General features: G+C 29.2%; 8 protein-coding genes across 8 annotated transcripts; 6 read left to right on the forward strand and 2 right to left on the reverse strand.

The window, feature by feature from the left end:
- Positions 1–397: 397 nt before the first annotated feature.
- SRB8 (Srb8p) lies at positions 398–4,771 on the forward strand (the record flags this gene model as incomplete). The annotated part of the gene is made up of 1 exon (XM_046078280.1): positions 398–4,771. One exon carries the CDS (start codon positions 398–400, stop codon positions 4,769–4,771), a length of 4,374 nt encoding a protein of 1,457 aa, XP_045934684.1.
- A 290-nt stretch (positions 4,772–5,061) lies between these two features.
- ZRG17 (Zn(2+) transporter ZRG17) lies at positions 5,062–7,008 on the reverse strand (the record flags this gene model as incomplete). The annotated part of the gene is made up of 1 exon (XM_046078281.1): positions 5,062–7,008. One exon carries the CDS (start codon positions 7,006–7,008, stop codon positions 5,062–5,064), a length of 1,947 nt encoding a protein of 648 aa, XP_045934685.1.
- A 654-nt stretch (positions 7,009–7,662) lies between these two features.
- Positions 7,663–8,061, forward strand: AHC2 (Ahc2p; the record flags this gene model as incomplete). Its single annotated transcript, XM_046078282.1, has 1 exon — positions 7,663–8,061. The coding sequence occupies one exon, from the start codon at positions 7,663–7,665 to the stop codon at positions 8,059–8,061; it is 399 nt and encodes a 132-aa protein (XP_045934686.1).
- Positions 8,062–8,462: 401 nt separating this feature from the next.
- Positions 8,463–8,918, forward strand: TRX3 (Trx3p; the record flags this gene model as incomplete). Its single annotated transcript, XM_046078283.1, has 1 exon — positions 8,463–8,918. The coding sequence occupies one exon, from the start codon at positions 8,463–8,465 to the stop codon at positions 8,916–8,918; it is 456 nt and encodes a 151-aa protein (XP_045934687.1).
- A 349-nt stretch (positions 8,919–9,267) lies between these two features.
- On the forward strand, positions 9,268–10,179 carry MRX15 (Mrx15p; the record flags this gene model as incomplete). The annotated part of the gene is made up of 1 exon (XM_046078284.1): positions 9,268–10,179. One exon carries the CDS (start codon positions 9,268–9,270, stop codon positions 10,177–10,179), a length of 912 nt encoding a protein of 303 aa, XP_045934688.1.
- Positions 10,180–10,263: 84 nt separating this feature from the next.
- Positions 10,264–11,478, reverse strand: COQ2 (4-hydroxybenzoate octaprenyltransferase; the record flags this gene model as incomplete). The annotated part of the gene is made up of 1 exon (XM_046078285.1): positions 10,264–11,478. One exon carries the CDS (start codon positions 11,476–11,478, stop codon positions 10,264–10,266), a length of 1,215 nt encoding a protein of 404 aa, XP_045934689.1.
- Positions 11,479–11,856: 378 nt separating this feature from the next.
- Positions 11,857–12,342, forward strand: EAF6 (Eaf6p; the record flags this gene model as incomplete). The annotated part of the gene is made up of 1 exon (XM_046078286.1): positions 11,857–12,342. One exon carries the CDS (start codon positions 11,857–11,859, stop codon positions 12,340–12,342), a length of 486 nt encoding a protein of 161 aa, XP_045934690.1.
- A 480-nt stretch (positions 12,343–12,822) lies between these two features.
- Positions 12,823–14,016, forward strand: MVD1 (diphosphomevalonate decarboxylase MVD1; the record flags this gene model as incomplete). The annotated part of the gene is made up of 1 exon (XM_046078287.1): positions 12,823–14,016. The coding sequence occupies one exon, from the start codon at positions 12,823–12,825 to the stop codon at positions 14,014–14,016; it is 1,194 nt and encodes a 397-aa protein (XP_045934691.1).
- Positions 14,017–14,176: the final 160 nt, after the last annotated feature.

Genomic DNA, 14,176 nt, shown 5'->3' on the forward strand with positions numbered 1-14,176 from the left:
ATTCTTGATTGAATATCAATTCCAAATTGAGAATATAAAACATTTGTATTTTAAACACTATTAACAAGTTTTTTCAAATAAAGTTATTCTGATATTTTTTACAAGAGAAAATGGACAAATAAATAAGTAAATAAATAAAAGAAAACAAACTTTTTTTTGTATTTATTCTGATTTCAATACATGGCGTGAAGGCTTGATGTATTTTTTTTTTTTTTTTTTTTCCTATAGAGAAAATTTGGTAAAAAAAAAAAACAAAAAAAAAAACGAGTAATTAAAATTAGTACCATATATATTATACCTTTCTTTTAATCTTATTACAGCCTTATACAAAAATATAAATACAGATACCTACACATCCACCAACAGCAATACATGCAAATATATACACACATATATTATGTCATTACCAACAAAATATGAATTATTACCCCCTCCAGATCTTTCTGAACTAAAGCCAAATAGTTCTATTTATCCTGATTTTGAGCCTTGGAAACATACCGAGCTAGATGATCAAATATTACTGGATTTTGTAGATAAGGGTTATTATCAAGGTCCCAAGGTTAGTTTTGAAACTTTTTCAGGGAAATCTTCTGTTATTCAAACTCCTATAAATGCTATTGCTGAAAAATTGTCTGTATCTCTAACAAAGGCATTTTTCATAAGGGAAAACGATGTAAATAAAATTAAAAACACAGATCAGAGTAATGACGAGGAAAATAATTATGAAAGCGACAGGATACCAAAAATTTTCAATATAAGTGGAGATAGCTTTCGATTTCCCAAAAGGGTTACTTTAACAGACCAAAGAAAAGAACAATGGTTGCAAAATTTAGGCGATACTTCTCTAACTATGGACACTGTTACTAAAATAGTACCACATGGTTTTAAGAAAAAACAGTTACTAGAACAGTTTGCCATTAAAAGGATACCATACTATAGGGCAATATGGCTAATCAAGTATTGCTGTTCTGTAGAATGGATCTCTCTACTCAATAAACCTATTAGTAAAAACAATAACAGTGGAACCTCCACTTATTCTGACACAACTTTTAGAATTTTAAAAGAATGGACAAGTGCAATGGTGCACGTTTTAGAAAAACTAATATTTGATATTCCCATCTTGTCTTCCGGATCCAGTTCGAGCTCTAGCCACACAACTTCCGGAATATTGGACAACACGTCAACTTCTGAGGGTGCTTTGTCAACTATTGCATCAATTAATACAAATGATTTAAATACTGTTCAACAACAAATGAATATATGCAAGTTAAAAATAAATTACTATATCAGATTACTGGGAAATTGTTATTCATTAGGACTAGTGGACAAAACATTGTTTATTAATTGGTTGCTTGAATTCTTCCTCAAGATGGAAAATTTTGAATTTTATCCGATTTCGTTGCATATTATTACATGTTTTTGGAAAGATATTATGTCGAATGATGACAAGTTTTTAAAATCGAAATTCACTGAATGTCTTTTACAAAAATATTATTTGGTGTCTGAATCTCCCTCGATGCTAAATGACGAAAACTATTTGATTAATGATGTTAAGCGAAATGAACTAATAAGGAAAAAAATACTAAACGTTTTACAAAAATTTATCTATGATATCTTTAATACTCAATCTCTGGAACTTTTCATAATATCCAACACAAACAATTGGGATTTATATAGACCTTGTCTTCGTGATATACTAGGACTTACAACTGATTTGGGGAATACTACTAATGAAGAAAAACTACGAAATATTAGAAAGAAATTTAATTTAATTGATTATAGAAATGAAACATTGAAAAAAAATGCATATTCTTCTAAGCTTCGAAACCACAATTTAGCAACTGCACAGCAAGATATCAGATTTAATGTAGAGGAGAACAATGATTTAGAAAATGAAGATGAGGACAATGTATCTGATTTGTTTTATGTAGATTCAACTTCTGGTGTCCTACATTTAGCTAAAGTTAATTTGGAATTGACAACTATGTTGGATAATAACCATATTACTGATGACTGGGATTTGTTTATACGACAGATGTCCAAAAGCGATATAATACAAATGATTTTATGGTCTATATCGCCAATGAAAAGTTCCTATTACGAAGGTACACATTTAGTCTCAAGATTGCTTATTTTAAAAATAGGTTTACAGGATAATAATTATGATATTGAAAATCTAATATGGACTTTTATTTTCACCATAGCCAAAGTTGTGAATTTAAAGGAGTGTGTTTATTTACCCAATCTCTATTCTTTGTTAAATATTTGTATTGGGTATGGTATATTAAAGGTACCAATATACATTAGAAAATTAATTAGTTCAGGAATATTATACTTAGCTCATTCAAAGGATAAGTTTTTCCATTGTAATCTACTAATTAACTTAAAAATTCAACCGGTCATTAAGGGCCAATTTAATATGGTATTAAAAAACATGATTGAATATGACGCATCATTATATGAAAATTTCCAATTTAATAAGTTACTTGAGAAATTTGAAGAATTGAAATTAACTTTTTTTAATGATATTACAAAAGATAACTTATCCACTAAAATACCATTCAGTGTCAAAATTTTGTTAGCAGATTGGTATTTGAACGAACTAGTTTCTGAAAGAGACGAAATGTTAGATTTAGTGGACAAAAATATGATATTAAAAGTCTACAATAATTTTGTTATAAAATTGGGACATTACCATCACTTTTATAGATGGATGGAATATATTATTTATCGCCAAATTTTGACGGACATTATTGCACTAGAAACTTTGACTGATATTATATTATTCCGTTCCAAAATGTTCCCCCTATTGATCAATGACACCAATCTTTTCATGAAATCAATTATCCATTTGTATTTGAACAAATTGAAGCCCGATGATATGGAATCATTCCAGGTTATTAGGTTTAATCCCTTTTGGAAATTTTTTATTGTTTCGTTTCCTAAACACTTGGAGTTGGACACAAATTTAAAATCACAGTTAAGTGAATTGTATGAGATTGAGAACGATAGATTGAGGGAATTTGCTAGGTTGAATTCACAACCAACGGTTTCTATTAACCAGCAATTAACCAAAAACATAAAAACGATTTTAAGCATTAGCACTATTGAAGAAAACGAAGAATTAATTAAAAAAGCGAGATTGGCACTACTATCGTTGCAGATTATTAATCCCTCGGAATATATCAAATATGTTTCAGTTATTTTGAAAAGACAAAAATTGGAGGAAAGCAATAAGATGAAAGGCGTTGTTAATTTAGTCAAATTGTGTGAATTAAAATTGTTGTCTATTGATTTTGTTCTGAAAATTTTTGGTAGTTCAGTAGTTATTTTTTTGTTGAAATATGAAACTAATTGTTCTTTTTATGAGCATAGCAAAAAAAATTTTTTAAAAAAAAATTATGGAGAAGTTTTAAAATGGTGCATTGAGGCTAATGACACTGATTATCTAATCTATTTAATTCAACGCATTGGAGTAGCTAACCAGAGGAAATCACAGACCTGCAATGCACTTTGTTTAATTATGAATACTGACTCATGCATAATCAATAAAATTTTGTGCATCAATGACACTGCTATAGCTTCTAAGATGTGTAATTATTCCAATAATTACTTTGCCATTTTTTACAATATGAATTTTATTAATCTTTTCTATGCACAATGCCTAGTTAAATGGTTGTTAACAAATGGGAATAACGATAATGCCGTAAGCGGTGATAGATATCACCAAATAATTTTTATTATGGAATGGTGTAACTATGATGTTTTATATCCACAGTTATTTAACCAGGTTGAGGACTCTGTAATTTTGAATAGGCTATTAGATGAAATAACATTATCTTTTTTCACCGATTGCTTTATTAAGGGTAATGATGTACCATATGTTACCTGCGTTAAAGCCACTATTATTCATTTATCTCAAAAGTTAACTTTCAATGACAAATTGATGATATCATATGATATTTTCCAAAAATTTGAAGCTTTGTTTGAACAATTTTTGAATTTACCATTTATAACGTTAGGAAGTTTAGAATATAGATTAATTGAACTTTTTATTGAATTGTTGATAGTTTATGAAAAGTCATTATTTGATTATATGATTAAAACGCAAAATTTGAAGATTATTGATTTATTGAACCAATTTTTCCGTACATGTGTTACAACCACTGATACCGCTAAAGATTTTACAAAAGAGACAATAACAAGTAACAGAAAGGGAATTACTTTAGAAAATGATGATGATAAAGGTAATAAAGATCAGAGATCCAATGTGCATAACAACAATAAAAAGTTTTTGTCGTTAAAAACTAAGTTGTATATTTATGACATTTTACTATCTATGAAAACCAAATATACCTATTTAACTACACAGAATCCACGGGAATATCCTGAACTTCCTAAAATATTGGATAATTTGCCATCTTTTCGTTTATCATCTTTTGAAAATAATGATGAAACAGGTACATCTAGTGATGTACACAAAAGTGGAGACTCCACTTTAGGTATTTTATTTTGTAAGAAGAACCAAAAAGTTAATAATTCCATTGTTGATGAAATGGAAAGGTATTATTTGTTTGATAAGAAAGATAGACAGTTTAAACAAAGATTTAGTTTACCAAAGTTTTTAGAATTGCCAACTTATGACCATTTTTCAAAAAATAGTAATAATATGCAACACTTGGGTACTACTAATAACAGAACAGATATTAATAATACATTAATAAATTTAAGTTATTTTGAGGCTAGATATGACAAAAAGAACCCAGCATGATAGTATATATATATAAAAATAAGTGTGTTTTTATTAATCTTTTGGTTTGCCTTATTTATCATAATTTAAGTAGATAAGTAATACTACTAATAATAATAATAATAATAATAAGTAATACTAATACTAATAATAATAATACTAATAATAATAATAATAATAATAATAATAATAATAATAATAATAATAATAATAATAATAATAATAATAATAATATATAATCATTAAAAATAAAACGAAATAAAATTATAATGATTCTTGAACGATTTTACCATCGTTGCGTTAAAGCTATATTACAATAATGATATTTCTATAGTAGATTCTACAATGCAGTCATTATTAGGGGCTAGCAAATTCCTTAACAATTTATCTATAGAGATTCGTAACTCTGTTTCTCGTTGATCTGATCCACCAACCATTTCCAACTTTAGTAAAACTACATACATATTAAAATTAACTTTAAAAACTTGGAAATTTTTAATATTGGAGTTAGATGAATATGCAGGTAAATGAACAATTTCTCTATTTAAGTTATCGAATATTTTTAAAACATTTGCATAGTCGTTTCCATGGATATTTTCAAGTGAATATTGAGGTGGCTGGAACCCTAGTAGTAAAATTTTGGATGTCCATTTAGCAATTTTAAAACCATAAACGAAAATCAAAAATGCCATCAAAACTGTAGAAATATGGTCTATAATTAAAGACGGGAAAAGTGGATAAAATAATAAGTATATAATGTAGGAGGATGTAATCAATGGGTTATTGGTTTTGGATTTATTTTTGGCAACTTGAAAGGTTTTCAAATAATTTGAAACGGCAAGAATTAAAGTTACTAGCAAAATGGAATACCAAATGGGGAAGTCTTTATCTGAAACAATCAAATTTTCATTATGGTGTGAGTGTGGAATTTTATTATCAATTTCTTCGTGGTGACTTTTTGTTTCCAATAGTTCCACCAAAACTTCCTCCAAAATATGGAAAAACAAATCCAAACCAACATAACAAAAAGTTATAGCCTGAGCAAAACTTAGGATGACATCTAATCTATTTAAGCCAAAGGGGAAAGTAATGGTGCCTTGATTCCAAACCTCAAATTGTTGTAATATATCCACCAGGATGATGACTATTGCGCCTAAAACGTCATATAATATAAAATGTGACAAGGTGGTGAAATTATTCCAATGATAGATCTGACCAAGTTGGAAAGTTATTAAACAACAACAGGCTTCCAATACTGTTAGTGTTATTTGTATGTGAGATTTAGGCCAAATCAAGTTTTTTTTTAAGTCTTCAAAATCAGGTATTGGCAAACTTTTAGCAATGTTTAATGGAATTTTAACTTCCGGTTCTTGGAAAAAATTCATAGAAACAGAGGAATGTTTATACCTATGTCCCTTACGGAAAGATGCACGATCGCCAGTACCGACTGCAACAGATAGTTTTGGGGGCGGTTGAGGAAATATTTGTTGCAGTGAAGAGGCACTTAAATTTAGGGAAGGAAAGTTGAATGGTCCTTCTAATTGGCTGTTGTTACTAGTTACACTATTGGCACTATTTCTTTCCGGAGAATAACTATATCTTGCGTTTTGTCTTACAGGGGATTTGCTAGAACGTGCAGAAAAAGGTAATCGAGGACCGGGAATGTACCTAGAATTTCTTCTAGATTCACCGGACCCCATATTACTATTTACAGGGGTATTAGAAGCACCAAATGTAAATTTCGGATTAGTCAATAAATTACCAGAGGAATTATTTCCTTGTTTATAAAATGGACTATTATTTGCAGAAGTATTGTAATTGTTGTTATTATTATTATTATTATTATTATTATTATTATTATTAGTTACTGGTATAATAGGTCCGTTTGAATTAAAAATAAGGGATGATCTTTTAGATTGAGGTGGAGGTTGATAATATATTTCATCATCCTCTTCTTGATCACTTTCCAAAATGGAATTCATCAACCCAGGAGGAGTGCTGGGCATAAAAGGAGTACTATCATTGTTATTGGTGTTATTAGTATTTCCTGTGTTATAAAGTGCAAATGGTGTTTGCGGCCTTTGAAAAAAATTTAATTGATTAGAAATGTCTTTTTCTTGTGATTGTTTTTGTTGTTCTAAAGTAAACAGTGGTGGGGTATCAGTTGTATTATCCACGGAGGATATTGATTTGACAGGAGACGATAAATGTTGTTGGTTGAAATTATTGTCAATAAATCGTTCATCAGTACTACTCATAATTTAGCAAATTTTCCTTATTTGTAGTTATTATTATTATTAGTATTTTCTTTCTTAACTAATTAACTAATTAATTAATTAATTAAGTAAATATTTCTTTATTTATTTATTTATTTATTTCAGCTTCTGTTTATCGGAATGAGAATGTTTTCGAGTTTAAAAAAAAAAAAAAAAAAAAACTGATTTGTTTTTACTTAGTCGACATTTTTTTTTGTAAAATATCACGAAAAAAGAAACCTCTCGCTTACTTTTATTATTTTTCGCTGCTTGTTATTTTTTTTTTGGTTTTTTGGTTTTTTGGGGGGGGGGGAGGAAAGGAAAGGGAAGTTTCAGATGTACGGGTTTTTCCTATTTGTTATTTTTTGTGAACAAGCAACGAAAAATATATTCAAGTTCAAATGACGAGTTCAAATGACGTAATGTTAATCATAAATAAAACATATAGTCCGAATGCACCGATGTCGGTATATTCGGATTAATAAAAGAAGTGCTTAATATCCCCAGCCTTTCTTGTTTAGAGTAAAAGAAAAGGGAAAAAAAAAAAAGAAAGGGAAAATTTAATAAGTGAATTTATTACCCACATTAACCATTATTTTGATATCTTATCCAAAATCTAATCTATTCAACTTCAATCTTGGCAAGTAGACATAAACTATGACACAAAATAATAAAAAAACTAACTTTGAGCAAAATGAAAATATTCGTCAAAGAATGCTTCAACTTCAAAAACATAATATCAAAGAAGATATAGATTATATTATGTTACAACACTCAAAGAATCATTTGGAACAAGAATTAGATAATAATAAAGAACTAATAAAAAACTTAGATACACTATACAATGATATTAGTTCAACTAATAATTATGATGAATTAGTTAATACATTAAAACGAAATAAACAGTTATTAAAGTTGATATTTGTAGAAGACAAACTACCTTATACTTCGACTTCAGAAGCAGTATTAGGTATTAAGCCATTGCTACTTGATTTATTGAACGTATATGGTATTAATAAAGATGATATTATATCATACGGTAGCGATGATATCTAGCGGTAAACATGAAAATAGGAATTTACATCGATGATAGATGAGGAATGAATGTTTTGGTATAATATTTTATTATAGTGTTTTTTTTTTTTCTTCCCTTTTATTTTAATAGTATATTCTATTTTTCCGACTATCGTTTATTCCATACAGTTCCGAGACCAGTAGAAATACCCTGGACAATGTGAGTCTGTATTATTATTATAGACTGTTAATATTAAAATTAAAAAAAAATTTTTTTTTTTTTTTTCCTTTTTTGTTTTTTCTTCCCCTTTTCTTTTCATAAATTGTTAATAAGAATAAGAATAATATATACGTATACATTAGAAACTTCTTTTAACAATAATCTATTATCAGCGTAGAACGTAAAAGAATAACAACACTAAAAGTAACCAACCCAATTAACTATGCTTAGAACCTTTTTAACGAAATCATCATTTAGAATTACTACCTCTACAAGCTTTATTACTCATAGTAGGTTACCTAACTATGGCAGATTCAACTCTACCAACTCCATCACTAGCAATATCAAAAAGTTGAATACACTAAAAGAATTCCAAGATTCTATAAAAGATCCCAACAAAGTTAGTTTAATAGATTTTTATGCTACCTGGTGTGGCCCATGTAAAGCCATTTCTCCAGTTTTAGAAAAATATTCTGCTGAATTTGAAAACGTTAATTTTTTCAAAGTTGATGTTGACGAATCTCCAGAAGTTGCTGGGTATTGTGGTATAACTGCTATGCCTACTTTTATTTTTTGCAAAGATGGCAAAGGTATTGCACAAATTGTCGGTGCCAATGTTCGTGAATTAAAAGATAATTTGGAACATTTTAGTAAAGGTGGTGAAGAAGAAAAACAATAGTATATATATATGTATATCTATTTTATCCTATTTCCAATTACGAAAGCTTGCATATATATGAAGTATTAGTTTGGGTGAACACTGTTAATCAACCCTTGAATTAAATAGATATTTTACCACTACAGTTTATCTCTAATGTGCGGTGTTAAATAACTCCGAGAAATCGTGATGCTTGCGGACTTAGTTAGAACTGATATATAATTTAAATCTGGATATAAATCTTAAAAAAAAAAAAAGCAAAGAAAAAAAAAAAAAAAAATTCTTACTCTTCGTGCTACTTCTACTTTATCTTTTCCTCTTTTATTTTCTCAAAAAATAACATAAAACATTGCCTGCCCAACACTACAGAATGTTTTTAAAATACTTTGGTAGTAGATTTTCACACTTCTTACTGTTTAAAAGAACCAGTCATTCTGGTATAAGTTTAGCAACAAGAATATCTGAATTAGTCAACAGAACAACACCTCAAACTATTTATTCTTATACTCCCAAACCCATTGTGAAAATTGGATCCTGGTCAATATCTGCAGTTTTTTTATTGTACAGTTTGACTTTTGCTGATTGGTCTTTTGAAAGTACCAAAACCATTCTGGAAGAGAATGCTGAAACTGGCGAAAAGGAGAAACCAGTCAAAAGTGGCCAATTAGAAAAGGATCATCCCTTTAAAATTATATTAAGCAAATGGTTTTATGATCCCGTTACACAATACTATTTATATTCAATTGGTGTTGGTGTTTTAAGTGTTATTCCCATTATTATTAGTTTAGGTGCACTATATCTACCAAGTAGAATGGTTACTGGTATAAAATTTAACCCAACCAATAACATGATTAATATTACCACATTGTACAAAAGACAACATAATCTAAACATCAGAGATTGCATTTTGAAGGGGAAGTTATACACTGGCAAAGGTTCACAAGGTTGTGATGATAATGGCTCTTTTGCAGTTTTTTTAATTGATGACAATAAGTATCAGATCAGTAACAATATAAAAAAAAAGAAAAGGTGGTGGAGCAAAATGTTTATTTTATCACGTAGTGGTACATTTATTTATGACGATTGTAGAATCCTGGATGTTATCACTAGTCGTCAAGATATTTTGAAAGAAGCAGAAAGATTATCTTCCACTACTATTAATGATAACGAAGGTATTGATCTAGCAAAACAACAAAAGCAGAATGAACAACCAAATTTAAGAAAACTTAAAATGGAACATCAAAATATTGATAAGATCAAATCAGCATTATTTAAAAAATAATCTTATATATATATAAATCAGTAAAAACTTATAACGTCTCCTGTAAATATATAAAGGTAACTATAACAACACTAATTTTTTTTTTTAAAAGAACAAATTGAGCAAATAATCAAAAAACAAAGCACCGGTGAAAAATAAACCTGTATCAATATTACTCTTGAACCATTTCCAACAATTTCCTGGATTGTTTAAATCAACCTTTTTGATCATATTAAATAATCTATAACCAAAGATACCCAACCCACATAAAACACCAGGACCCATTAATATACCAGCATTATAACAAGTTAAAGCCAAAAGAGACATTTGAACGGAGCCTAAGCCATAAAATATTTTCTTGGAAGAATCACCCCAAGCTAAAGCAGTGCTTTTAATACCAGCTTTGATATCAAATTTTTTATCTTGATGGGCATAAATTGTATCATAAATCATACACCATATGTAAGTAGCACCATACAAGGGCAGCATGACACTCCAATCGACCAAGCCCATAGCGGGGAATCCTAATAAAGCGCCCCAGTTAAAACAGGCACTCAATGCAGCTTGTGGATAATAAGTAAATCTTTTAAACAAGGGATATGTGAAAACAATAGGCAATGAGGCCAGACCTAACCACCAACATTCATGAGGTAATTGGGTTAAAATACCCAAACCTAGAGCAGTTTGTGCAGTCAAAAAAGTGGTAGCTTGAACTGGAGTGACTCTACCGCTAGCAATTGGTCGTTGTAAAGACCTAATGACTTTATCGTCTAGATTACGATCTAATAGATCATTGATAGTACAACCTGCACCTCTCATGATTAATGAACCCAAGCCAAATAAAGTTAACATGTATAAAGTTTGGCTTAAACCAATGTTTGCTCCTTGGGATACTAACATTATGGATGAAATAATAATGGACCAGGTACATGGTAAATATAATAACCAGGTACCTACAGGCTTTTCCAATCTCATTAGCTCGCAATATGGGATAATCTTTTTGGGTAATTTGGAGATTATTGGACCCAAACCGTTTAAACGATCCTTTTCACTTTGAATAATTTGTTCTTTAGTGAAGACCCCATTTTTGATTAAATCTTGATATTTTTTGTTATTGGAGATGATTGGATCGTTTATTGAGTTCTGTGGGCTTGTAGAGTGTTGTAATCTTGTGCTATTTTTGTTAGACCATCTTGATAGTGCCAAGGAGTTGTTTAATAACGAAGTTAGTGCTGGCTTAGTTATGTGTATTGATAGAAGGTTTTTGGAATTGATATTTAAAATTGTGGACGATGTTTTCAAAGATCTTAGGCCCAGCATATTTGTTAATACAAAGACTTAATACTTCGTGGCACTTTACATTTTTTTTTTATTAATGTAAGAAATAAAAAAAAAGGAAAAAAGAAAAAAATAAAAAAAAAAAACTTTTATTTTTTCTTTTTTTTTTTTTTTTTAATTTTTTCGAGTTATCACGTGATAAGAAGATCTGGGTGTTGTAATTATTATTTACTCGTCTACCTCGGTCTAATTTAAAATGCTATAAATTCCGAACGACCGAAAACACAGTTAAAAAAAAGTAAGATTAAAATAACAAAAAACACGAAAAATGAAAAATGAAAAGAGAAAAAAAAAAAAAATTGCGTAGAATAAAATTACAAATAACATTCCAAATAACAAAAATACAAATAAAGTAAGGAAATGTCTGATTCAATTGGCAACGATACGGTCAATACAAACCAGACCGCCACAGACATTGCCATTTCCAACTCTCCACCTCCAACAAATGATAATAACATAACCAACCACGACAATCTTGATACGCCTGTTAAAAAAACAAACAAAGAATACGAACTTTTAAAAAATAAGATTAAAAGCAACTTGAAAGAAAAACAAAGACTAGAAATAGAATTGGAAAAGTTAAATCAACTAATTTTTGATAAAGAAACTCAATATTTTAAACCAACCTCTATATTAAATCAATATGGAAATATAATAAAAGGATTTGATAATTTCAGTAAGCATCATCATAGTAGTGGAAGCGGAGTTGGTTCTGCTTCTTCTTCAAATGCCGCTAATGGAAACCACAACAACAATGTAATAGATGATAATGATAGAATATTTTCATTAAGTAATGGAATATATCAAAATAGCAGTCCTGGTGATGCTGATGCCACCAATAGGTAACTATGTCTATTATATACACATAGATATGTATATATATAAGATATAGTGACAATTTGTAATAACATGCACATGATTCTCTAATCTAGCCCTTGAATATAAGGATTTTCTTTTTCTTGATATTTCTTAATCATTTAGCTCATTTGAAATCTCTTTTATTAAATTATACAAAGTGAATGGCAAGTCAGTAATTATGTTTATTTTCTAATTTTATAAACGAAAGAATTGATTTTATTGTAAGAAAATTTGCTTCCGTTCTTTGACAGCCGGCGGTAAAAAAAGAGAGAGAGAAAAACGAAAAAAAACAAAAAAAAAAAAGAAAAATATAAAAATATAAAAACAAAAAGAGAAAAAAATATTCAAACTTTTTATAAGTTTCATTTTTTTTTATTGTTGCTGTATCATCAAAGTTGCATTTTCGTTTTCTCAAAGAAGAAGCGAAAAAAAAAAAAAAAAAAACATAATCAAACATAATTGTACTAAATGACTAATATCCACATTGCGTCTGCTACTGCACCAGTAAACATTGCCACATTAAAATATTGGGGTAAAAGAGACAAAGTTTTGAATCTACCAACCAACTCTTCTATATCTGTTACTCTATCTCAAACTGATTTAAGAACTTTAACCTCAGCTGCTACTTCTCCAACTTTCACTAGTAATAAATTATGGTTAAATGGCGAGGAACATCCCTTTAACGATGCAAGAAGTGTCCAAGTTTTAACGCATTTAAAGGAATTGAGAAAAAAACTAGAATTGGAAAACCCTGCTTTACCCAAATTCAGTGAATGGTATTTACATATTGTCAGTGAAAATAATTTCCCAACTGCTGCTGGTCTAGCCTCTAGTGCAGCTGGATTAGCCGCATTGGTAGTTTCTATTGCCAAATTATACCAGTTACCTCAATCATATAGCGAATTGAGTGTTATTGCCAGAATGGGTTCTGGATCTGCTTGCAGGTCCCTATTTGGCGGGTATGTTGCATGGGAAATGGGTCAATTGCAAGATGGCTCAGATTCTAAAGCTGTTGAGATTGCACCAATGGAGCATTGGCCACAAATGAAGGCCTTAATTTTGGTTGTTAGTGCAGACAAGAAGGACACTCCTTCAACTTCAGGTATGCAATTGACTGTTCAAACCAGCGAGTTATTCAAACAAAGAGTTGATGTCGTTGTTCCAAAAAGATTTAAAGAAATGACTCAAAGTATCCTGGATAAAAATTTTGCCAAATTTGCTGAATTGACTATGAAGGATTCGAATTCCTTCCATGCAACCTGTCTAGATTCTTTTCCTCCCATTTTTTATATGAATGATACTTCAAAAAAAATTATAAAGTTGTGTCATCATATTAACACCTATTATAATGAGACTATAGTGGCTTATACTTTCGATGCTGGTCCAAATGCAGTCTTATATTATCTTCAAAAAAATGAAACCAAACTTTTTAATATCATTTATAAATTATTTGAAAAATTACCTGGCTGGAAATCAGATCGTGCCAATTACAAACAATTTCTTGATCAATATACCAAATTGGATAAATCTGTTTTGAACATTTTAGATAATTTTAATGATATTTACAAAGGTTGTTCAAGAGTTATTGACACTCAAGTCGGTCCTGGTCCCCAATCTACAAATGAATGCTTAATTAACAAAGAAAACGGTTTACCAAAGTGATTTTTTTTTTTTTTTTTTTTTTTTTTATTACTATAATAATTTCCTCTCCTTGTCCTTAATAAACAATTAGAAATATAATATGGTATAATATATATATATATATATTTAAATAGTAAAAGTGAAAAAAAAAAATAACACAAACAAACATAAATTCCTTTAT

The sequence above is a fragment of the Saccharomycodes ludwigii genome, chromosome IV (assembly GCF_020623625.1).
Source record: "Saccharomycodes ludwigii strain NBRC 1722 chromosome IV, whole genome shotgun sequence".
Taxonomy (NCBI): Eukaryota; Fungi; Ascomycota; class Saccharomycetes; order Saccharomycodales; family Saccharomycodaceae; genus Saccharomycodes; species Saccharomycodes ludwigii.